This window comes from Myotis yumanensis, unplaced genomic scaffold, assembly GCF_028538775.1.
Source record: "Myotis yumanensis isolate MYYU_CA2020_CCGP unplaced genomic scaffold, mMyoYum1.0.hap1 SCAF_3, whole genome shotgun sequence".
NCBI lineage: Eukaryota > Metazoa > Chordata > Mammalia > Chiroptera > Vespertilionidae > Myotis > Myotis yumanensis.
The window spans coordinates 26,040,909-26,066,069 of record NW_027223754.1 but is presented as its reverse complement, the minus strand read 5'-3'; the positions used below and the strand labels follow the sequence as shown (position 1 = coordinate 26,066,069).

Genomic DNA, 25,161 nt, shown 5'->3' with positions numbered 1-25,161 from the left:
AGATATTTATTTTATTTTATTTTACTTTTTTGGGGAGAATTTAGATTCTTTTTTTTTAAATTAGATCTTTATTGTTCAGATTATTACATTTGTTCCTCTTTTTTCCCCCCATAACTCCCCTCCTTCCAGCTCCCACCCCATCCTCCGCCCTCACTCTCCACCCACTGTGTTCATCCATAGGTGCACGATTTTTGTCCAGTCTCTTCCCGCATCTCCCACACCCCTTTCCCCCCCAAGAATAGTCAGTCCATTCCCTTTCTATGTCCCTGATTCTATTACAATCACTAGTTCATTCTGTACATCTGGTTATTTATTCACTTGATTCTTAGATTCACTTGTTGATAGATGCATATTTGTTGTTCATAATTTGTATCTTTACCTTTTTCTTCTTCTTCCTCTTCTTAAAGGATACCTTTCAGCATTTCATATAATACTGGTTTGGTGGTGATGAACTCCTTTAGCTTTCCCTTATCTGTGAAGCTCTTTATCTGACCTTCAATTCTGAATGATAGCTTTGCTGGATAAAGTAATCTTGGTTGTAGGTTCTTGCTATTCATCACTTTGAATATTTCTTGCCACTCCCTTCTGGCCTGCAAAGTTTCTATTGAGAAATCAGCTGACAGTCGTATGGGTATTCCCTTGTAGGTAACTGAGTTTCTTTCTCTTGCTGCTTTTAAGATTCTCTCTTTTTTTTTTGCTCTTGGCATTTTAATTATGATGTGTCTTGGTGTGGTCCTCTTTGGATTCCTTTTGTTTGGGGTTCTCTGCGCTTCCTGGACTTGTAAGTCTATTTCACCAGGTGGGGGAAGTTTTCTGTCATTATTTCTTCAAATAGGTTTTCAATATCTTGCTCTCTCTCATCTTCTGGTACCCCTATAATTCTGATGTTGGTATGTTTGAAGCTGTCCCAGAGGCTCCTTACACTATCTTCGTATTTTTGGGTTCTTTTTTCATTTTGCTTTTCCAGTTGGGTGTTTCTCGCTTCTTCGCATTTCAAATCTTTGACTTGATTCTTGCGTTCCTCTGGTTTGCTGTTGGGAGTCTGTATAATATTCTTTATTTCAGTCATTGTATGCTGACTTTCTAGATGGTCCTTTATCACACCATCGAGGGTCTCATTAGATTTCCTGTACATCTCATCGTTTATCGACAGACTCTAGAAGCCTCTTGAGAGACCTCAAAAGTGTGGTTCTGAACTCAATATCCTCCCTTGATAGTTTTGTCCTGTTTGTCTCCGCATTTTTTACGCTTTCTTGGTACACCCCCTAGTGGTCTTTGTGCACAGTCTTGTTGTAGTTAAGCCTTGATTGTTATAGTTATTACTAGAGGGATTTGACCTCCAGGCCGACTGGCTGTGATAATCAGCTGTGTCTGCAGTGGAAGAACTTGTGTCCTCTAGGGAGGTGCTAATCTAGCCTTTGCCTGAGGCTATCCGGCAAATGCCTCTGTGCAGGGCTTGGGCGGGGCGGGTCCCACGGGATCAACAGGGTGGAGGAGGGAGCAGTTATGGCTGCTCTCAGTCCGTCTCTAGGGGCTCTGCCTCTGTCCCAGCAACAGCTGCAAACCTCGGAGGGACCGTAGCCAGACAGTCCTGCTTCTCCTGTTTGAGTCTGGGTCCCTAGAGACTCGCCCGGATCTGGAGCTCTGAGTCTGAGGCTCCCTCCGGATTGAAACAGACAACCACGCCCTCAGCCACCAGCCCGCGCCGCACGCACTCCGCACCTTAGTATTTTACTTCAGCACTGCGCCTCCTCTGATTCTCGGTTCCTCCTAATTGTAGAACTTCCATTCAGCCAGCCTTCCTGTGGTTCTGGATGATGTCCGTTCCGTCTTTTAGTTGTATTTTTGAAGTGGTTGTTCGAGGCAGCAAACTCCGGCGTTAACCTATGCCGCCATCTTGGTTTCTCCCCTCTATGGTATCTTAACTCCTTATACTTTCAGTGTGTCAGCTCCTTCTGCTTATGATGTCCTCAACTTTGTGGCCAATCATTAGAAATCTTTGCATTTGCATTCTAGTGGACCTCACTCTGTGGTTTATCTTGGCAGTCTACAGTTCTCTGGTTATTTTGTCAGTCAAAGGCTTCAGAGGTGTTAAGAAAACTTGTATAAACATTTTGATTGGAAATGCTACAAATTGATTTTTTCTGATTTTGTTTTTATTATTATGGTTGAATGACAATTTTATTTCCCATCACTAATTGTTTCCCTACCACCTTCCACATAGAGATTTCCAGATTTGTTCTGCTCTCTGTAGATGCCCAAACCCATACTTATCTACTTCTCTTTAAGCAAGTGACATTGCCTTCTATTTTAGTGAAAAGATAGAGGCAGTTTTGCAGGGACTTCATCAATTTTTCTCTCGTGTTTTGAATTTATTCTCCATGTTAATACATACTTTTCTGATTCTGTCTTGCCTGAAGAATGTGTATTCATTTTCCATTTTGATAGGATCACCATGGTTTTCGTTAACTCTGTTCTTGGACCTAGCCAATCTCACCTCACAATTTTCTTAATCAGCTATCACTTTCTCATGCTGTGTCTAACCAATTCCTGCCCCACTTTTAGCTGGTGATTTTACTTCCTACTTTCCAGAAATAATGAGGCTACCAAAAATTAGCACTATCAACTTTTCCCATTTACAGATAATTCTATATCACTCTACTACTAAGGTTAGTCCCTTTACTTATACTTTAAAATTCATCCTCTTTGAGAAGGGGTATGTGTCAGGGGTAGTAGAATGTAAAGGGAGTCAAATATATGGTGATGGAAGATGATTTTACTTTGAGTGGTGGGAACATAAAACTATATGAAGAGCATGTACCATAGAAATGTACACTTGCAACCTATATTATTTTTATTAATCAACTAGAGGCCCGGTGCATGAAATTCGTGCAAGGGATTCGGCCCTCGCAGCCCCAGCCAGCCCTCGTAGCCCCTTGCAGCCCTGGCCGGCCCTCACAGCCCCTCATAGACCCAGCCAGCCCTCGCAGCTCCGGATTCATCTGGAAGGTCATTGGGACAGTTGTCCGGAATGTTGTCTGAACGGTCGTTTGGCTGTTCAGTCTAATTAGCATATTAGCTCTTTATTATTTAAGATGTCACTTCAATACATTTAATTTAAAAATTATCCCTAAAAAATAATTGAAAAAACAAGTTCATCTACTCTAAACCAGTGTTATCCAGTAGACCTTTCTGCAATGATGGAATTGTTCTGTGTTTGTGTGTCTAATACCATAGCCACTAGCCATATATGACTATTGAGCACTTGAAATGTAGGTAATGTGGCTGAGGAATTAATTTAACTCTATTTTATTTTTAATTTAATCCCATTTTATAGTGCCTACCATATTGAACGGTGCAGCTCTAAACCTTACTATATAATATGTTCCTGTTATTTCTTGTTTCTTGAATCTTTGACTAGGTTGAGTCTTCTCTTCCATATTTTAAATAGGTTAAATATTTCTCACCTTAAATACCTCAAACACATCAAAACTCTTTGCCATTTCTTTTTTTGCTTTCTCCTGTTTGGCCTCTATCCCTTTAAGGTAGTGTGGTAGTATGACTTTAGTTCTTACTCTGTCACTGAAAATGTGCTCTTGTAGTGAGTTCTCCAACTATTTCTCAATTGTAGAATCCACTAGATACTTTATCTTTCCAATATTGTTGATTGCTCTCTGCTTCTTGAAATTGTGTTATCACTTCTCTTGATCTGTCTTCTCTTACAGTGGTCCTTTTTCTTTTTCTCTGATGTTTCTAAATGTTGCTATTCCTCTATTTCAGACTTCATCACAATTCTCCACTCCCTTCTCCTTACTGTTTACCATGTTCTACCCACTCCACCTTCTCACTGGGTGATAACTCACCTGCATGTTGATGTCTTTTAAATCTATCTATAGTTTACTCTCTATCCTAAGTTCCAAACTGCAATGTCTCAGTCATCATTGGTATTTCTTCTAGAATATTTCAAAGGTACCGCAGTCCTACACTAAAATGTTCATTAATTTAAATTGAACTTTCTAACTAAAATATACATACATGACAGTACACAGATTGTAAGCCTATAACTTAATTATTACATAATTAACATATATGAAATCACCATCCAGGTCAAGAAAAAGAACATTACCAGACCTCATTAAGCCTTTTATTTTATTTTATTTTTATTTTTACTGATTTCAGAGAGAAAGAGAGAGATGGAAACATCAGTGATGAGAGAGAATCACTGATCGGCTGCCTCCTGCATGCCCCCTATAGAGGATTGAGCCCACAACGCGGGCATGTGACCTTGACTGGAATCGACCCCGGGACCCTTCAGTCCCCAGGCTAACGCTAGGGCTCAGTAAGCCTTTTTCTAAAGCACTACCTATTACTTTTCTCCCTAAAGGTATAACCACTGTCCTGACATACAACAACATAGAACTGTTTTTGAACTTTATGTATGTAAACAGTATGATACAGTATACAGTTGTGCAAAAGTAGATTTACATTTGTGAGTACATGAAACACAGAGTTTATTCTTATAGTATTTATTAATTATTGTGTTATTTTCCATACAAACAACCATAAATCTACTTTTGCCCACCCCTGTATATTCTTTTTTTAAAAAAAATATATTTTATTGATTTTTTACAGAGAGGAAGGGAGAGGGATAGAGAGTTAGAAACATCGATGAGAGAGAAACATAGATCAGCTGCCTCCTGCACACTCCTACTGGGGATGTGCCCGCAACCAAGGTACATGCCCTTGACCGGAATCAAACCTGGGACCCTTTAGTCCACAGGCCAATGCTCTATCCACTGAGCCAAACCGGTTAGGGCTGTATATTCTTTTGTGTCCGTTCTTCCATTCATTCCATGTTATTGGTTGTAATTTATTTTCATTGCTGTTTAATATTTTACTGTATGGATATAGCACAATTTATGTGTGCAACCATTGCTAGCTATTTGGCTAAGTTTTGAGTAAATTTTGTTATGAATAATGCTGCTCTGATCATTTTTGTATATGTTTTATTATTCATGTGTATTCACTTCATTTGGGTAGATAGGAGTGGAAGTGCTGGATCATATGGTATGTCTATGTTAAATTCTAGTAGATAATGTCACATAGTTTTCAGAGTGTTTTTTTCAATTTATATTCTAGTTAGCAATGTAGGAGAGTTCTTGTTCCACTTTCTTATTAGCACTTACTGTTGCCAGTCTTCACAATTTTAGCCATTCTTAAATATCTACTTTGTTGCCGAAACCGGTTTGGCTCAGTGGATAGAGCCTCGGCCTGCGGACTGAGGGGTCCCAGATTCGATTCCGGTCAAGGAGGCAGCTGATCGATGTTTCTAACTCTCTATCCCTCTCCCTTCCTCTCTGTAAAAAATCAATAAAATATATTAAAAAATATATATATCTACTTTGTTGATGGCTAAAGAGGTTGAGGATCTTTTCTTGTGTTTTATTGGCCACATATATTATTCATGTATTTTCTGTTGTGAATTACCAGTTGAAGTCTTTTGCCTACTTTTCTATTGTTGTCTGTCTTTTTCTTGCTGATATGTAAGAATTCTTTAAATGTTCTGAATATAAGCCATTGGTTAAATATATTGTATCTTTCATTCTGTGGCTTACCTTTTAACATCTTTAATGGTGTTTAAGTCTTCCATCTTTCTTACTGTGCTCCCCACTCTAAATCAATTAGCCATCAAATCCTGCCAGTTCTTTCTTTTAAATATTGTTTCTCTTCTCCATTCCTTTTGTCAATGCCTTAATACAAACTCTTGTTACTCCTGGCCTGGATTATAGATCCTGTTCCTTCAAATCCATTTTCAACTGCTTTATAGAATGACTTTTCTAAATTTATGTCTTTGTCATACTATTCCTCTGCTTAAAATCTCATGGTACTTAGAGGTAATAGTATAAAGATCAAACCTCATGAACTTGCTCCTGCCTTCTCTCTAGGCCTTCTTTAGTGTTTACTTCAAGTTTCTATTCTTGGATGAAGTCTTCTTAGCTGAGGAGTACTATTAGTTTGCTTGTAACACCTTCAACTGAAAGATACTACCATCTTTTTAGTTGTTAGTCATGTTTAATTTTTTTTTTTTTTGCTGTCACTTTTACAAGTAGTTGATTTCTAAGTCTGTAGCAATTTTTTTCTATTTCATTTACTTTTTGGTTCAGATTATCTTGTCTTCACCAGACTATTATAACCACTATTTTGGTTTTCCTCCATATGCCTTTGATACTGCTACTGGAATTATTTTTCTTGGTTTATACCTCAGGCTTCATGAATAGAAAAAGGAAGATATTTTCCTCAAATACAAGTTATCATCTCTTGGTTCAGTTTTCCTGTAGGATAAAGCCCAACTTTACATAACATTCAGTGGCAGTCTTCACAAAGTGATCTAGTTCCCTACCCTAATGCCCCTAAGCTTATCACAGAAACCATATCCTTTAAGCACTGGCCTTAGCAGACTGCACACCTGAGTTCATCTTGTTTATAATACCTGTATTGCCTTTCTTTCCATCCTTGGGGTGAGGTGGACAATGCAGTAGACAGAGGAACATAGGTTTAAACTTGCTTTTTAAACAGTTATTATCTGACTAGAGGCCCGATGCACGAAATTCGTGAAGAGTAGGTCTTCCTTCACCTGGCTGCTGGCACTGGCTTCCCTCTGGCACCTGCGACCTGGGCTTTCCTCCAGCCACCAGCAGGCACCCAGGACCCGGGCTTCCCTCGCAGCCCCGGCTTCGTCTGGAAGGTTGTCTGGTGTAATTAGCATATTATGCTTTTATTATTATAGATGTTCTTGGACAAATTTCTTAAGATCTGGTACCATAGGATTTGTACTTGATACATGTTGTCTTCCTCTTTCAACTCTTCTCCTCCAAACCACAATTAGAATTTATCTTTCTCATTTATACAGAACACTAGTTTCTTTCTTACAGCACTTAATGTCGTCTGCTTTATATAATGGTTAATTGTATATATGTTATCACTCTTCTTCTACAACACATGCCTTTTAAGGAACTGATATTATGATTTCTTGCACTTAATTCAGTTGAATTATTTAATCTTAGGTGAAGATTTTGCTTTGTTTAATCCATACTGTGTCATTTAGTTCCTAAATGACCAACATGATAGGGATATGATTTTTTTGAACCAAAGTTGTCACTACAAGGACCAATTTGTTAGAGATTTAGGAGAGTGGTTTATTTGTCCTAAAGTTACATGTAACTATTTCTTGTAGGGATTTATTTCTCCATTCATTAAATACATTTTTATTGATTTCAGAGAAGAAGGGAGATAGATATAGAAACATCAATGATGGGAGATAATCACTGATTGGCTGCCTCCTGCATGCCCCACAACCTGGGCATGTGTCTTGGCCAGGAATCAAACCGTGATGACCTGATTCATAGGTGGATGGTCAACCACTGAGCCACACTGGCCGGGCTTTTATAGGAATTTAAAAGTTTAATTTTAATGTGTTTAAATTAATGCTAAGAAAAAGTACTGTTGCCTGAATGATTGTGCTTTTCTTTACAGCCAGTTGCTGAACCAATTCCCATCTGTAGTTTCTGTCTTGGTACAAAAGAACAAAACCGAGAAAAGAAGCCAGAAGAACTTATCTCCTGTGCTGACTGTGGCAACAGTGGTATGTGGATCCCTTCTATCCCTCCCTCCCTTGTTTCCTTTCTTCCTTCTTTCCTTCCTTCCTTCCTTCCTTCCTTCCTTCCTTCCTTCCTTCCTTCCTTCCAGATAATAGTTTATTGATTTTTAGAGTTTTCAAAGAATAGTTTACTGATTTTTAGGGAGGGAGGGAGAGAGAGAAACATTGATCAGCTGCCTCCTGCATGCGCCTTTGGGGGATCGAGCCCACAACCTGGGCATATGCCCTGACTGGGAATTGAACTGGCAACCTTTTGGTACATGGGACAACACTCAACCACTGAGCCACACTGGGTGGGGTCCCTCTGTTTTTTTCTAACACATGCTATCAGAGATATTCTTGGTCTACATTTTAAGAACTTACAAGGCTAGTCCTGGCCCGATTGCTCAGTTGGTTAGAGCATTGTTCCAATACTCCAAGGTTGTGGTTTCAAAATGATCCCTAGACAGGGCACATACAAGAATCAATTGATGAATGAATAAATAAGTGGAACAACAAATAGTTATCTGTCTGTCTCTCTGAAAAAAATCAGTTATAAAGAAGAACTTAATCATCAACAAATCAAGCAACGACAAGTGTTGGCGAGGTTGTGGAGAAAAGGGAATCCTAGTACACTGCTGGTGGGAATGGAGATAGATTGGTGCAGCAACTGTGGAAAACAGTATGGAGTTTCCTCAGTAAATTAAAAATGGAACTCCCATTTGACCCAGTCATCCCACTTCTAGGAATATATTGTAAGAAACCTAAAACACTCATCAGAAAGAACATATGCACCCCTATATTCATAGCAGTGCAATTTATAACACTAAGACTTGGAAACAGCCTAAGTGCCCATCAGCAGATGAGTGGATTAAAAAACTATGGTACATTTACACAATGAAATACTATGCGGCAATAAAAAAGAAAGAGCTCTAACCATTTGCAACAGCATGGATGGACCTGGAGAGTATTATGCTGAGCGAAATAAGCCAGTCGGAGAAAGATAAGTATCATATGATCTCACTCATATGTGGAATCTAATGAACCAGATAAACTGATGATCAAAAATAGACCCAGAGCTATAGAAGCAGACTGTTGAACCTCAGAGGGAAGGCAGGGGAGCGGGGGTGGGAAGAGATCCACCAATAAACTTTAATTCATATGTGCATAACCCATGGACACAGATAGTGGGGTGGTGAGGGCCTGGTCGGGGGAGGAAGAAGGAGAAGGGTGGGACCAGGCTGGAAGAGGTTAACGGGGGAAAAAGGAGGACCTATATAATACTTTTAACAATAAAGATTTAAGTAAAATAAAAGAACTTAAGGCTTTGTAGGAAGGCCTTAGTACAGTGATGGCGAACCTATGACACGCGTGTCAGAGGTGACACACGAACTCATTTTTTTGGTTGATTTTTCTTTGTTAAATGGCATTTAAATATATAAAATAAATATCACAAATATAAGTCTTTGTTTTACTATGGTTGCAAATATCAAAAAATTTCTATATGTGACACGGCACCAGAGTTAAGTTAGGGTTTTTCAAAATGCCGAGCTCAAAAGGTTCGCCATCACTGCCTTAGTATATCAGCTTTATCTTTGATCATCGGCTTACTTTTCAATGTTTTATATTTATTTCACAAGTCAGAAAAACACTGGATACATAAAGAGGAAAGGAATTTAATGGTGCAATCAGGTATTTATGAAATAGTTGGAAGGACCGAAGTGGCAAACTCTAGGCTGGGCTCTAAGGACTGATTTCTGGAACATTGCAGAACTAACGTACGAAGGGAATCACTATATCTGCCTTAATTTGAAAGAGGTGGAAGCCCTAGCTGGTTTGGCTCAGTGGATAGAGTCGGCGTGTGGACTGAAGGGTCCCAGGTTCGATTCCAGTCAAGGGCAGTTACCTTGGTTGCACGAATTTTGTGCACCAGGCCTCTAGTGAGCAAATAATTCATTTTAAATTATGGGATTTTTTATTAAATATTTTTTAATTTTAAGAATAACATGTCATTGTTAAAAAAAATTGAGACCACAGAAGGGTATAAAGTGAAATGTAAAGTCCTTCTCCTTCAAAATGTTTATAGCATCATATCCTAGCATGTTATAATTATAAAGTTTATGCATATTCTTCCAGAAATGGCCTGGCCATGTTATGTATTCATATACATACAAGCATGTGTACACACATCATGCTTTATTGCAGGGTTAATAAAAATTTAGAGTTTGTCAAGTATTTTATAATCAAACTAGAGGCCCGGTGCACAAAAATTTGTGCACTCGGGGGTGGGGGGGGAAGGAGGGGTCCCTCAGCCCGGCCTGTGCCCTCTCGCAGTCTGGGACCCCTCAGGAGATAAGGACTTGCTGGCTTAGGCCTGCTCCCGGGTGGCAGAGGGCACGCACAATCCCTAGGTGCAGCCCCTGGTCAGGTTCAGAGCAGGGCTGATTGGGGAGTTGGGGTGCCGCCCCCTGTCATGCACAGAGCAGGGCGGATTGGGAGGTTTCGATGCCACCCTCAGTCACGCTCAGGGTAGGGCCAATTGGGGGGTTGGGGCACCGCCTCCTGTCACACTCAAGGCAGGGTTGATGGGGAGGTTGCGGCGTCACCCCCTGTCACGCACAGAGCAGGGCCCATCAGGGGGGTTGGGGCTCCGTACCCTGTCACACACAGAGCAGGGCCGATCAGGGGGTTGAGGAGCTCCCCCCTGTCACTCACAGAGTAGGGCCAATAGGGGAATTAGGGCACCGCCCCCTGTCACACACAGAGCAGGGCCTATCAGGGGGTTGGGGCGCCACCACTGTCACACTCAGGGCAGGGCCCATTGAGGGGGGGGTTGGGGCGCTGCCCTCTATCACCCACAGAGCAGGGCCGATCAGGGGGTTGGGGCGCTGCCACTGTCACACTCAGGGCAGGGCTGATGGGGAGGTTATGGCTCTACCTTGTCACACACAGAGCAGGGCCTGTTGGGGGGGGGGGGTTGGGGCGCCGCACCCTGTCACACACAGAGCCGCAGGGCGATCAGGGGGTTTGGGCGCTGCCCCCTGTCACGCTGATCCGGTGCCAGGAGGCCTTGAGGCTCCGCTGATCCCGGTGCTGGGAGGCATATTACCCTTTTACTACATAGGATAGAGGCCTGGGGGCTGGCTGGTTTGCCCTGAAGGGTGTCCTGGATCAGGGTGGGGGTCCCCACTGGGGTGCCTGGCCAGCCTGGATGAGGGGATGATGGCTGTTTGCAGCTGGTCACACACCCTTCAGGGTGGGGGTCTCCACTGGGGTGCCTGGCCAGTCTGGGTGAGGGGCTGAGGGCTGCTTTCAGGCTGGCAGTTGTTGACTGAAGCTCCCAACCCCTCCTCTTTTTTCTCTTTTTTTAAATTTTATTCTGGGCCAGCTTTAACTCTGGCTCTAGCTTTGAGGCTTCTGCTGGTTTGTTTGCCGTTCTATAATCGAAACAATGTATAACTCCAGCTCTGAGATCCCGGGGTTTTGTTACAAAGTTTCAAACTGCCAGCTCAGAGGCCGGCAGCACAGGCGGGGAACATTGGAGTCCTCCTTCACTGCAGCAAGCAAGCCTCATGTTCGCTTCCAGCTGCCTGGCTGCCGGCCACCATCTTGGCTGACAGTTAATTTGCATATACTCACTGATTAGCCAATGAAAAGGGTAGCGGTCGTACGCTAATTACCATGTTTCTCTTTTATTAGTGTAGATTTGTGGGGTGTATACTAAATTCTATTCAGCATTAATAAAATTGAATTGGAATATAAGTCCTAATGAGATGGGTATGGTAAGCTTCCAGGAGCATCCTTTTTTTTTTTTTTTTTGATGCATGTTTTGATACTGACTTTTTCTACATCATTCCTTTAGTACAATTACAAAATGATTGATGATGGTTTCATTGTTGAATTTTCCTCTTATTAGGTCATCCATCCTGTTTAAAGTTTTCCCCCGAACTAACGGTTAGAGTGAAGGCCTTACGGTGGCAGTGCATCGAGTGTAAAACCTGCAGTTCTTGTCGAGATCAAGGCAAAAATGCAGTGAGTATTTTTAACTTCTAAAGTGAATATTTCATTTAGAAATATTCTATTGTATATTCTATATATGGTTGGTTATTTTTTAGTCACTTCATCCAGCAGAATTTAGAACAGTAGACTCTTTAAATTTACATATTATTAGTTTAGTATACTTGTGTATTGAGATTTGGATTAATTTTAGGTAATTTCTAAAGCACCTTAATTATAAATTTGCAGAGAGTCCAAACTATTTTATTTATTTTTAAACATTTTTTTTTTTATTGATTTCAGAGAGGAAGGGAGAGGGAGAGAGAGATAGAAACACCCGTGATGAGAGAGAGTCATTGACCAGCTGTCTCCTGCATGCCCTACACTGGGGATTGAGCCCACAACCCAGGCATATGCCCTGACTGGGAATTGAACCGTGACCTCCTGGTTTATAGGTCAATACTCAATCACAGAGCCACATCACCTGGGCAAGAGACCAAGCTATTTTAAAATAATATTTTGAAATTTTTTAGGTAGTATGGGGCATTCATTTAGGACTAGTCAGTTAATATATTAATTAGAAATTGTCCTTTTTTTATTAAAACTGACTAAAGTTAGCTTCTGATTCCTGGGTAAACTTGAAAGTAATGAAACTCATTATTATTTATTTTTAATTTAATTTAATTTAATTGATTCTATTGATTTCAGAGAAGAAGGGAGAGGGAGAGAGAGAGAGAAACATCAATGGCGACTCAGTGATCAGCTGCCTCCTGCATGCCCCTCTGCTGGTGATCAAACCCACAACCCAGGCATGTACCTGAACCGGAATCTAACTGTGACCTCCTAATTCATAGGTCAACGCTCAACCACTGAGCCACATTGGCTGGGTGAAACTAGTTTTTATTAAAGATCAGATGAAGCAAAAACTCACATCTGTTTGCTAACTCAGACTGTCCATTTACTCAGTTAGTACAAATTAAGGAAAATTTTACTATTGTAATAATTTCTCTCCTTTCTGAGATTGTTGAATCTTCCTAACTTTTATGAAGTCACGATCCTGATATGTTTCTGTTTTGTAAGATTAAGCAGAACTGACCTTTCTCTTTTTTAGGATAACATGCTCTTTTGTGATTCCTGTGACCGAGGTTTTCACATGGAGTGCTGTGACCCACCACTTACCCGGATGCCAAAAGGTGAGAAATTCTTTCTGAAATCAAACTGGCCATATAAAGGGTTATGTTAGTGAAAGCACTTTTTATCTGCTTTGTTAAAATGAAAGAGTAATTTGCATCTTTTTATTTGGGGATGTATAAGTAGGAAGAAAATGATCACCTTAATGGTGGGGGCAGTCTTTCTCTTTAGGCATCCTGATTCTTATGTGATGTGGATTTATTATTTTCCTCTCTTTTCAATATTTAAACATCCATAGAGGAAGTTATTTTTTTTCTTCTTTGTCTACCAACTTTAGCATTCATCAGTGATTCTTGCTTGCACCAATTTTACTGTGGTATTTGGTAATGATGATTTTTCTATTTTTATAATTAGAATTCTTCTGTAGAGGAGAGCTATCTCTTTCTCCCACATATTTTTTAATTCATTTATATCATTACAGACTCAGTGTATTTATTTTATTCTATGGGTTATAACTCATTGCTCTGATTATTTCTTTTTTTTCTCAGTTTGACCCAGATATGATTATTGGGAGCTCCTTCAAGTTGGTTCCTGTGTCCTTTTGATATGCTTTCATCACCTTTTGAGCACTTCTTGATTATCTGGCACCCCAAGATGTTCTAGGTTATCTGTATTTTCCCTGTGCCAGTCCTAGAATCAGCCATTACTTATGGAATCCTGGCTTCTTTTCTTGTAGAATGATAATTAGAAACCAGTATCTGGGTGCTAGGTATAGAGCAGGGATTTTTAACTGAGGATCAGTGGACGTCAGCCATGTGTGGGCCTCAGATATTTGTAAATCTCTTCCAGTTGTTTGTAGAATTTTGTGTATATATATTTTCATGTTTATTTTTCTGGGGGGCTTTCATTAAATTTTCAAATGAGAGTCCTTAATCTGAAAGAGGTTAAGAACTCCTGAAGAGTATCGGAACTCTTTCAATGTATTTATATCCATTGTGCTTTTATGTGGAATGTTCTTTCTTTATAGGCATGTGGATATGTCAAATATGTCGACCTAGGAAAAAAGGACGAAAACTTCTACAGAAGAAGGCGGCACAGATAAAACGGCGTTATGCTAATCCAATAGGACGTCCAAAAAACAGGTTAAAGAAACAAAACACGGTGTAAGTTGTACTTGTGGCAAGGTGAGGGGAGAAAAGGATAGGGTCTTCTCTGTCGATAGGGTCTTCTCTAGATTTTAGGATTCCCTTGTTTATGAAAAAATTCTCATTGGTTATAATTAGCACTTTTATGTAATAATAATGGCTAACATTTATTGAGCCCTTAATAAATTGCCAAGGCACTGTCTAAGTGCTTTATGTGTGTTAAATAATTTAATTTTCCCAACAACCCAGTGAAGTAGGAACTGTTGTACTCTTATTTTTCGAAGGTGGAAACTCTAGTATAGAGAAACTAACTTGCACAAGTTTATAGTAAATGTTGAACTGGGATTAAAATTCAAGTAGTCTGGCACCAATGCTTGGCTCTTAGCTATTGCCTTATATAAAAAAATAAGAAAGAAAAAATAGTTACTGTTGCATTTCACAGATTTCTCTCCTGATACTAGTCTCAATAGTTTATTTCTATTAGATGTACAGATCACTGGATAGCTTCTATTGAGGTCACAGCTAAGTGTCATTTTTATGTTCTGAGGTAAAATAATGCAAGTTTTTGCTCTATTAGCAGAAATCAGGATATAATTATCCTTTGTGGACTAGGAAACTGGGCTATGTCTGGAGGAGGTGGGGCAAGATTCCATAGCTAATTCAACCTGTTTTTTTGTTTTTTAAGTATTTCTAAGGTAATTCACTTTTGATGATATGTAAAATATCTTTAGGCCTGTAAATCTCTCTTTATTCTCAAACATTTTACCCACTTTTTCTACATTTAAGAGTCTCTTGACTGTGACACATTTGAAATGAATGGGCAACATCAGATTGAAATATACAGAACCAGCATTGTAGATCATATATTTTTTATTGATTGATTTAGAGAGAGAGAGAGAGAGAGAGAGAGAGAAACATTGATTTGTTGTTCCACTTACTTACGCATTCATTGGTTCATTCTTGTATGTTCCCTGACCCGGCATTGATTCCCGCAACCTCAACATATCAGGATGAAGCTCTAACCAACTGAACTACTGGCCAGGGCCTGTAGTTCATATAATAAATCTTAAATCAAGCTTTAATTTCTTGTAAAGTGATCTTCTGATTCCTCACTTTCAGAGAGTAACCCATCCTTGTTTTTAAAGGTAAAAGTATAAATCTGAGTTGGTACAGAGATCATAGGACTTTATGCCTGAAAGGATCTGACTTGTTCTCTGGTCCAACTCTCATTAAACAGATGAAGACTGATGTTTAAAGAAAATGTGATTTGTCCAAGATGTACAGCTAGTAAGTGGCAGAATTAGGCCTTCTGACTCCTGGCTTAGGATTTGTTTCACTATAAAATAACTAGGCTTCTTGGAAATAGAGTTTTTTTTAATATTGCTTCTTATTTATGTAATATTTATAATTTATGAAATATTTTAATAATACAGACTTTTTATAAAGCTGTAGGTTATTTACTAATTATATGTTATATGGTAAGTAGAAACTTTATACAGATTTTTAAAAAATAGTTATCCTTTTCCCTTTTTGATTATTTAGATCAAAAGGTCCCTTCAGCAAAGTTCGAACTGGCCCTGGAAGGGGTCGGAAACGGAAAATCACTCTCTCCAGCCAATCAGCATCATCGTCAGAAGAAGGGTATTTGGAGCGAATAGATGGCTTGGACTTCTGCAGAGATAGCAGTGTCTCTTTGAAATTCAACAAGAAAACCAAAGGGCTCATTGATGGCCTTACCAAATTCTTCACCCCTTCCCCTGATGGGCGGAAACCACGAGGGGAAGTGGTAGACTACTCTGAGCAATATAGAATCAGGAAAAAGGGCAACAGAAAATCAAGCTCTTCAGATTGGCCCACAGGTAAAAGGTTGTTCACTAAAAAACAAAAAGTATTCCAAAAGTGTGTTATTTGGAATAACACTAGCTCTCTGGAATACACTTATTTGATTAGTAAAAATTAGTTATGAAATATAAGAATGTATTAAAGATAAATATTTAATGATAATAAGGTGATAACTGTGGCAACAATTTAGAGGCTAGACATGAAGTTGCAGAAGGGACAAGTATCTATTAGACAAAAGATGGTGCTTTTTTGGTAGAACCACCAAGAATCTGCCTATAGAAATTTGGGCTATAATCTTGAATCAAGGGTAATTGTATGTTTCATAAATTACAAAATAAATCATGTGATGAGCATCATGATGCTTATTTACATTATTTCTGGAAGGAAGTTGGAAAGAGTAAGGGTGAATAAAATGCTGTTGATTTAAGAAAGCATGAGGAAATGAATAAAATACATGGAAATATAAGGCAATTGATTTTACTACTTCAAATATTGGCAAATATATTTGTAATTTTTCACTTAAAAGAGAGAGAACCATAGCTTCAGTCCATTTGCTTAATGTATCAGGCTAAGTTCTTTATTTCTCAAAGTATAAAGCATCTGTGGAGAATATTTAATAGCGTAGCAGGTAATTCAAGTTAGAGGAGAACATTTTCATTAGCTCTTCGGATAACTAAAACTTAAACTAGCCTTGTTGCTAGAGTGCTGTGAGTTTAGAGAACCTAATGCTGCGAAGGAAGTAGAAACGGCTCTGAGGAAAGTAGCAGAATGAGAATGGACTTTTTTGGATCACAAGCCTCTTTTATCTCATATACTGTAAGATAATTTCTTCACTTTGATTTCCTTCTTCTGGATGTCCCATTGGTGATTGTTTTCACTGCATCATTGTTTTCATTCTTGCTTATATAAATGGTTGATGGGTTCAGTGAAAAGAGAAAATTCTCATCATTGTAAGGTCCCCCTATTTAATGCTGTATCGATCAGGTTTTCACCAAAGTGGCAATCAACTAATTACTGTAAGCATTTAAATACTTTTTATGTCTTTATCAGCCATGTAGATTGTAGAAAAGCTCTAGTTTAAGCATGGTTAAGAAGACATGCAAGTCATTTAGTTTGGACTTAGATGGAAAAAATAAAGCAGATCTTAGTGAAAGGCATTTTTGTATTAACCATTTCACTATAGATGGATTATTAGAAGAATCTACTGGTATGTTATAGAAATAGAAATGTATTAGAGCAAATGTGTATAAAGTATATGGAGAACCAATATTGAGCTTTAGGCACTGGTGTGAGCTTTTGCTTTAATTGGCTCTGTCATTTTTTTTTTATGAGTTTTAGAGTTTAAGGAATAACATTGCACCATCTGATAACAATGCTACTGGTTGCTGTACTAGTTTGTGCCTGCATCTGTCTGTGTCATGCACTAGGGGGCATTCATGTCACATAGCATCTTTATATATGTATGTGTTTTCAATTTGGGAATATTGTGAACAGTGAGTCCTTGCCCTTTTTCTTATACTAAATGAATAACAGACAGCCTATATGTGCAGTTGATATGAAAAGAACTACCTCCTAATTGGTCTTTTCAGCTACATTCATACAGAGAGGAAATGCTGATGGCACACTATCAGCAGTGTCATCTTCAAATGCAAAGGATAATGACCCATGTAATCCCTCAATACTCCTTCACTAATTTCTTTTCACTGCATCCTCATGCAGTGAAGATGCCTTCTTTAGCCGGTAATTATAATTTATCATACTTATCCAGATGATTATCTCTGTGATCCTCAGGTTTGTGGAGTTCTTACTTTAAAGGGAACCCAGAATGTGAAGGGAGTTGGTACTTCTTGACATCAGTTAAGGTAGCTATTTCAAAGGTTATCTTTTTGCTGAGATAAGAATGTATTGACCTTATGGTGATCCTTCACTGAGAAGTTTGAAAGAGCAAATTTTCTCTGTTTTTCTTGCCAGGTGACGAAAATTATGTCTTGTTATAAGATAAACTTCTTCCATACTACCAAGGAATGAAAAAATATTTGAATGTACAACTTATACTAAAAGTGTTGTATTCATACTATTTCAAAATAAATTTTATACTCCTTAGAACTTCTTATTCTGCTTTTGTATGTATTAATAATACATTAAAATGTAATCTCTTTTAATGACGTTTACATTTAGTTATATAGTATTTTTAAGAAGACAATTCAAGGTTTTTATTATAGGCAGATATAATACATATGCTTTGTTATAATACCTTTTTTTGAGTCAGTTTAATGCTATCTCTTCTCTGTTACATAAAATAATAATAGAAATAATTATTATTGAGGTCTTCAAAATGAAATAAAGACTTCTGAAATTTATTTCTAGATAATGTATTAAACTAAGGGTAGTATATTAATAATGTGTGAACCCGTTCTTTATATGCAGACAATCAGGATGGCTGGGAAGGCAAACAAGAAAGTGAGGAACGGCTTTTTGGGAGCCAGGAAATCATGACTGAGAAAGATATGGAGTTATTTCGTGATATCCAAGAACAAGCACTGCAGGTAAGTTGGATATTCAGATTGGACAATCAAATAATTTGTTCATGGATGAGAAACAAAAGGTTAATTATATTGTGGATAAAGCAGTAATAATAGCAATTTATTGATCCATCTGATCTAGGAATATTCTTCCATGTTTCTTCTCTTTAGAATTATTTTCCTTCTGTAAGTTAGGACTTTGGTATTTATTGAAATTGTAGTGGGAAACCGCTGAAAGATTTTTAGCAAGGAAATAGCAGGATCAGATTTGCATTAAAAATAGTATTTTTTTGGCCACCATATTAAGAATGGATTGGAATTGGATAAGATTGAAAGCAGAGAAACTAATTTTGAAGCTTTTTCAATAATCCAGATGAAAGAAGTTGACAACTTAAACTAGAGAGGTGGCAGGGGAAATGGGAGTGAGGTAGATGGATTTAGAATATATTTTAGCGATGGAATCAGTGGAACTTGGTGATAGATTCTGTGTAATTTGAAGGAGCAAGAGGTCATCAAGGGTGACTCTCAGGTTCTCTGACTTAATGTAATAAAGTGGGTTGAAGTGAATGGGAAAGTCACTACTGATTAGATTAGGTGATGTTTTGAATAATGAAGCATTCATAAAGATAATGAACAGTCATTTTTGAGAGCCTACATATGACATAGTAGAAATTGCTTCAACCTTTGTTTCAAAAATTGTGCAGGAAAATTCTATTATAGAGTATTAGATAGTTGTACAGTTGTACCATTAAGAGATAAATGAGCCCAGTTGGCATGGCTCAGTGGTTGAGCATAGACCTATGAACCAGGAGGTCACGGTTTGATTCCTGGTCAGGGCACATGCCCGGGTTGTGGGCTCTATGCCCAGTGAATAAAAAATATTTTTTTAAAAAAGAGATAAGTGATAAAGGAGTTAATTTTGGAACCCATCCAGCTAACAACTCATCATTTAAAGAGTGCCTGCTTTGTTTTACAAACTACGCTAGCTATAGGGACTATATGAGTAAGACATAGAATTTACAAATTAGTGGGAAACCCGGAAAAGCAAATCCAATATTTGTGCCTAGTGATTATATTGAGTAATTAAGTTTCATGTGGTATATTTCTAATTCAAGAGTTACTGAAATGCTTAGCAAGATTTTTATCAAAAAAGCCATTCATTAATTGGTTTTGATTTTTTTTTTTTTTTAAATTTCAGGAGAAATAGGGATACAGTTTGCCTGGCTCTATGTTCCATCATTAACTATATAAGGAACATTTCTATAAAAAAGAACCACCTCTGAAAAGAAACTAGAAGCATAAAAAATTACTAGTGTAGGCTTCTGTTCTGGAATTTTATTTCAACTATCATGTTATGAGCTTGGAGGAAATGGTTTTTCTGAAAAGGTCCATCACCAGAAAGAAGCGTTTGTATTCAGCTCATTCCATTGTAGCATAACAGCCTTCTTGAAATATATAGAATGATTTTTACATAAAATATTAACCAAATAGCACATTAAATTTCCATACTTAATTTTAACGATTTTAGTTTTGCAGGATTAGATTGTTATAGCATTTTTAAAATCTGGGGTATTAAAATAATTTTCTTTTTTGAAAAGAATAATAAAGAATTGAACAGTTATTAGAGACGAAGTAAGCTAGAATCAGTAATTCTCTCAAGCCCTAGCTGGTTTGGCTCAATGGATAGAGCATTGGCCTGCGGACTGAAGGGTCCTGGGTTCAATTCTGATCAAGGGCTTTTGTCCAGGTTGTGGGTTCGATCCCCAGTAGGGGACGTGCCGGAGGCAGCCAATCAATGATTCTCTCTCATCATTGATGTCTCTCTCTCTCTCTCTCTCTCTCTCTTTCTCTCTTTCTCTTCCTCTCTGAAATCAATAAAAATATGTTTAAAAATAATAATTTTCTCAACCCTCTGAAGTAAAGATTACTAGTATTATTCCCATTTTACATATGAGAAAACTGCAACTTTTAGTTGCATGACTTTTCTGGTATAGTTATAACTCAGGCCTGTGTGACTTCAAATGTTTTGCCTTTAATCACAATAACACCCTGCATTACTCTTTAAAAAAATGTTACCAGGCCCTACCCAGTTTGCTCAGTGATTAGAGCATTGGCTCTCAGACTTAAGGATCCTGTGTTTGATTCTGATCAAGGGCACATAACTCAGTTGCGGATTCATCCCCAGTCAGGGAGCATGTGGGAGACAACCAATTGATGTGTCTCTTTCACATCTATGTTTCTCTGTTTCTCCTCTTCCCTTCCACTCTCTCTAAAAATCAATGGAAAGAATATCCTCAGGTGAAGATTAATTTAAAAAAAAGAGTTACTGGAGGCACCAGAATTATAAGGCACGTACTGAATTCAAGTAGGGAAAGGTACATAGAAGATAAACAGCAAACAGTGGCATCGAGTACCTATTTATGTGATTTGTTGCTGTATTAAATGATGCAGATTATTCCACATATTCACAGCAGATTAAGAATAAGTAAGAATTGGTGTGATCTTGCCAACTACCTACGCTAACAATCTGAAATGTTCCTAGAAGAAGCAGGCTCAAAGAAGTATTAGGATTTAGGTAAATGGAGAGAAAGAGGGCTTAGTCCAGTGATGGCTAACCTATGACACGCGTGTCAGAGGTGACACGCGAACTCATTTTTTTGGTTGATTTTTCTTTGTTAAATGGCATTTAAATATATAAAATAAATATCAAAAATATAAGTCTTTGTTTTACTATGGTGGCAAATATCAAAAAATTTCTATATGTGACACGGCACCAGAGTTAAGTTAGGGTTTTTCAAAATGCTGACACGCCAAGCTCAAAAGGTTCGCCATCACTGGTAGGTGCAGTAAACATTAACTTTACCTTTGAAGAGTAAATAATTACTATAAATAGAAGAGATATTGCAATTATTGGTCCATCAGATTAATAAATATTTGAGGGCCTACCTTGTGCAAGTCACACTGTGGAGATGTAGAAAGCATAATAGCTGCCCATAAAAGTGTGTAACACAGGCAGTCCTTACTTTGCATGGCACTGAGTTAATGGAAACATGCACATCAGAATTGTGTCCATGCTTTACACATTCCTTTGGTGATTGAGATTTTATCTCACTTCTGGTATGTGTCAGTTTCAGTTAACATGGCACCATGCGAAGCAAGGACCAGCTGTAGTTTAGTATGAGAGATAAAACAGAGTGGAGCACTTATTAGGAAATGGTAAGAAATATATTGAATTACTAGCATAGAACTGGATGTTGGCTAGTAAGAGGACATTAGTTTTGGCATGCCAGGAATTTAAGGTATCCCCATGACTACTTTTGTTGTTGTTGGAGTGATTTCTCCTTGATATTGATGAAATTAGGGATGGGGAGTGAGGGACTGTTTTAATGGTCTTAGACATTTTCCCATTAATTATAAGACATATTAAAAGGCTGTTTAAATGTATTTTGAGGTCATTAATTTAACAATTTAACATAATTTTCTTGAGAATTTTAATAGGTAGTGGTTAAAGGCCTAAGTACTAGAAACAGACTTCAAATCCTATCTGTGCTAAGTGACCTTGGTTGAACAAATAACTTAATAGGTTTGTTGAAAGGATTAAATGAGTTGATATTTGCAAGATGGCATAGTGTGTCATTCGTATAGTGAGGGCTAGATAAATGTGAGCTTCTGTTAGCTATCTTAGGAGCAGGTACTAGAAATACATAGGTCAATCGAAAATGTGTCTCTTCTACTTGTGGAGACAGTGATAAATAATTAAACCAATGTAATTAGTAATAGGTACTCTTTTACTGTGTTCCTGGTACTATATTCAGCATTACATATCAATTTGTTGCTTGTAATACAACCTTATATATTGCTCCCATTTTGCAGATTGAAGTCTTAGAAGGATTATTTTACCTAGAGTTATATAGCTTTAGTTTTAGAATCAGTATTTGAACCCAGGGAGTCTGACCTCAGATCCTTAACTCTTAACTGCTAGTTTATGGTATAATGTTACCATAGAGCAGTGGTTCTCAACCTTCCTAATGCCGTGACCCTTTAATACAGTTCCTCATGTTGTGGTGACCCCCAACCATAAAATTATTTTTGTTGCTACTTCATAACTGTAATTTTGCTACTGTTATGAATCGTAATGTAAATATCTGATATGAAGGATGTATTTAGGCGACCCCTGTGAAAGGGTCGTTCAACCCCTAAAGGGGTCTCGACCCACAGGATGAGAACCGCTGCCATAGAGATTTGTATAGACGCAATGAGAATAAACAGGAAAGTATCTATCTAGGGATGTTAGCGGAGTCTTTGTAGAGGAGGTTATATTTGAGCAGGGTGTTGAAGGAATGAGTAACAATTTACTGTTGAATAAGAAGAGGAAGACATTTTAAACAGAACAGTTTGGGTATAGGAAAGCTTATTGAACTTTTGGAGTTGGTTGGATGTAGTTAATTTGGTGGACGTCAAGTAAGAGAAGAAGTTGAAAGGTAAGTATAGACCAGATCACAAAGATCTTATGGTATATGTTAAAGAGTTTGTGGTTTATTTTTTTAGTTACAGTAGCTTTTGAAAGTAGTCAAATAGCTTTTGAAGGGCTACTAAGAATTTTAAAAAGAGGATGACTTGATTGTATACTCATCTCTGGTGATACAGTGCGTAGTGGATTGAAAAATACTTGAACAAGGAGATCCATGAGTCCAGTGATTACAGTAGTTAGAATGAGAAGTGACTATTGTCTAAATTAAGGCACAGGAGGTGCAGTAGGCAGAGATTTTTGAGAAAGATTTAGGATAGCATGGAAAAGATATAGTGTTGGGTTGGGAGTTAGAGTTGAAGGAAAAGATGGAACCAAATAGGTCTCCCAGTGTTCTTCTATTTTGAGTACATGATGGTACTAAATGTGGTAGGAGCTTTTATGAATGGAAGAAGAGTCCATTTATCTTACATAAACTGGGTATTTGTGTAAAATGTAAAATGGACAACTTTTGTAGATTTTGTATATGGAGGTAGGAGAGTTTGGGGTAGGAGCTTTGCCGGATTATCATCAACAGGTGATAACAGTGAAGCTTCATGGTTAATAGCTAAAGTTATAGATAACATTCATTTAACAGTAAATGTTACTGAGTACTGAGTTACCATGTGCCAGACACTGAAAATACAGGAGTGAACAGATTTTTAAAAAATACTCTTATTTTATGGAGCTTATAGTTTAGTTGGGGTGGGGATGGTAAATGGTATGCCAGTTATGGAGAAAAGTCAGAGGGGAGAGAGAGAAACTCCAGAGGGAAAGGATGGATTTGTGCAGTTTTAAATCATTGTTTTAGGGAATGTCTGACATTTAGTAGAACCCTGAAGGAGGTGAGGGAATGAGCCATGTGATATCAGAGGGAATAGCATTCCAGGCAGGGAGCAGGCATTCAAAGGCCCTGAATCCGGTTTTGTGCTTAGTATGGTCAAGGAAATACAAGTAGGCCAGTGTGGTTAGAACTGAGAAGAGGAGTTAGGTAATGAAGACAGAAAGGTAATGGGAGGCCAGATTTTGTAGGGTCTCCTAGACCATTATAAAGACTATGGTTTTTATACTGACTGAGATAGGAACCCTTGGGGGATTTTGAGCAGAAGAGCGATATAACCTGAAACATGTTATAAAAGTACTAGAGGCCCAATGCACAAAATTTGTGCAAGGGGCTCAGCCCTCTCAGCCCCGGTGGCTTGCCTCAGCCCTCACAGCCCTGGCTTCGTCTGGAAGGTTGTCTGGAAGGTCGTTCAGCTGTCTGGTCTAATTAGCATATTATGCTTTTATTATATAGATTGTTCTGGCTTCTGTGTAGATTGAAAGGGGAAAATACGAAAGCAGGAAGAAATTAGGAAGCTATTAGGATTATTCACATAAGAGATGGGGATCAGCCCGAGCTGGTTTGGCTCAGTGGATAGAGCTTCAGCCTGCGGACTGAAGTGTCGCGGGTTCGATTCTGGTCAAGGGCACATGCCTGGGTTGTGGGCTCGATCCCCAGTAGGGGGCGTGCAGGAGGCAGCCGATCAGTGACTCGCATCGATGTTTCTCTCTCTCTCTCTCTCTCTCCCTCCCTTCCTCTCTGAAATCAATAAAAATATTTTTTAAAAAAGAGAAAGAGAGAGAGATGGGGATCATTGTGGTAGTGGTCAATTATAATTCTTGATTATGTTTTGAAGGTAGACCCATATTAGGATATGCTGTTGGATTGGATGGTTATGAAAACAAGGAGTAGCGTCCAGAGCACACTTGGTGGAGGAAGTTGCCATTTATTGAGATGGAGGAGAATACAAGAGGAAGAGGTTTGGGGAAAAGAAGATCTGGAATTTGATTTTGGGCTGTTGAACTTGAGATTCCTATAACACAAGCATGTCAAACTCAAAGGCTAACATGGGCAAAATAAACAAGGTTTAAGTTTCTGTGGGCCGCAAAAAAACAAAGGCTTTAATTTTCATAGAAATGTAGGTTTATTTCAGTAGAGACATGCTGAATACAAAGGGCTGAAATAAATGGGTAATTGTTAACATAAAATAATAGAACATTTTAATAAAAATTATTATTTTTTTCTTTTTTTTTTTTTTTTTTTTTTTTTTTTTTTTTTTTTTTTTTTTACTTCCTGGGACTATTCTACTGTATTTTAAGAGTTTTAACAAAATTAGACATTTTTCCAGAAGTAGATACATGAATCTTCAAGATGTAAACTTTTTTTTTTTTTTTTTTTATTTTCCTCTTAAAGTATTACAAAGGGTATTACATAAGTATCCTTTTTCCCCCCCCCGCCCTTGACAAACCACTACCCTCCCTTACCCCCCAGTGTCTTATGTCCATTAGTTATGCTTATATGCATGCATACAAGTCCTTCGGTTGATCTCTTACTCCCCT

At 38.2% G+C, this 25,161-nt stretch overlaps 1 protein-coding gene across 1 annotated transcript in view; it reads left to right on the top strand.

Moving 5' to 3' along the window:
* Nucleotides 1–25,161, top strand: part of KAT6A (lysine acetyltransferase 6A) — a 127,018-nt gene that overhangs the window by 62,220 nt on the left and 39,637 nt on the right. The window contains exons 3-8 of the mRNA XM_070408465.1: nucleotides 7,534–7,642; nucleotides 11,553–11,668; nucleotides 12,744–12,825; nucleotides 13,791–13,926; nucleotides 15,451–15,767; nucleotides 18,178–18,296. Coding sequence (XP_070264566.1) covers nucleotides 7,534–7,642; nucleotides 11,553–11,668; nucleotides 12,744–12,825; nucleotides 13,791–13,926; nucleotides 15,451–15,767; nucleotides 18,178–18,296 — 879 coding nt within the window. The remainder of the gene's footprint in view (nucleotides 1–7,533; nucleotides 7,643–11,552; nucleotides 11,669–12,743; nucleotides 12,826–13,790; nucleotides 13,927–15,450; nucleotides 15,768–18,177; nucleotides 18,297–25,161) is intronic.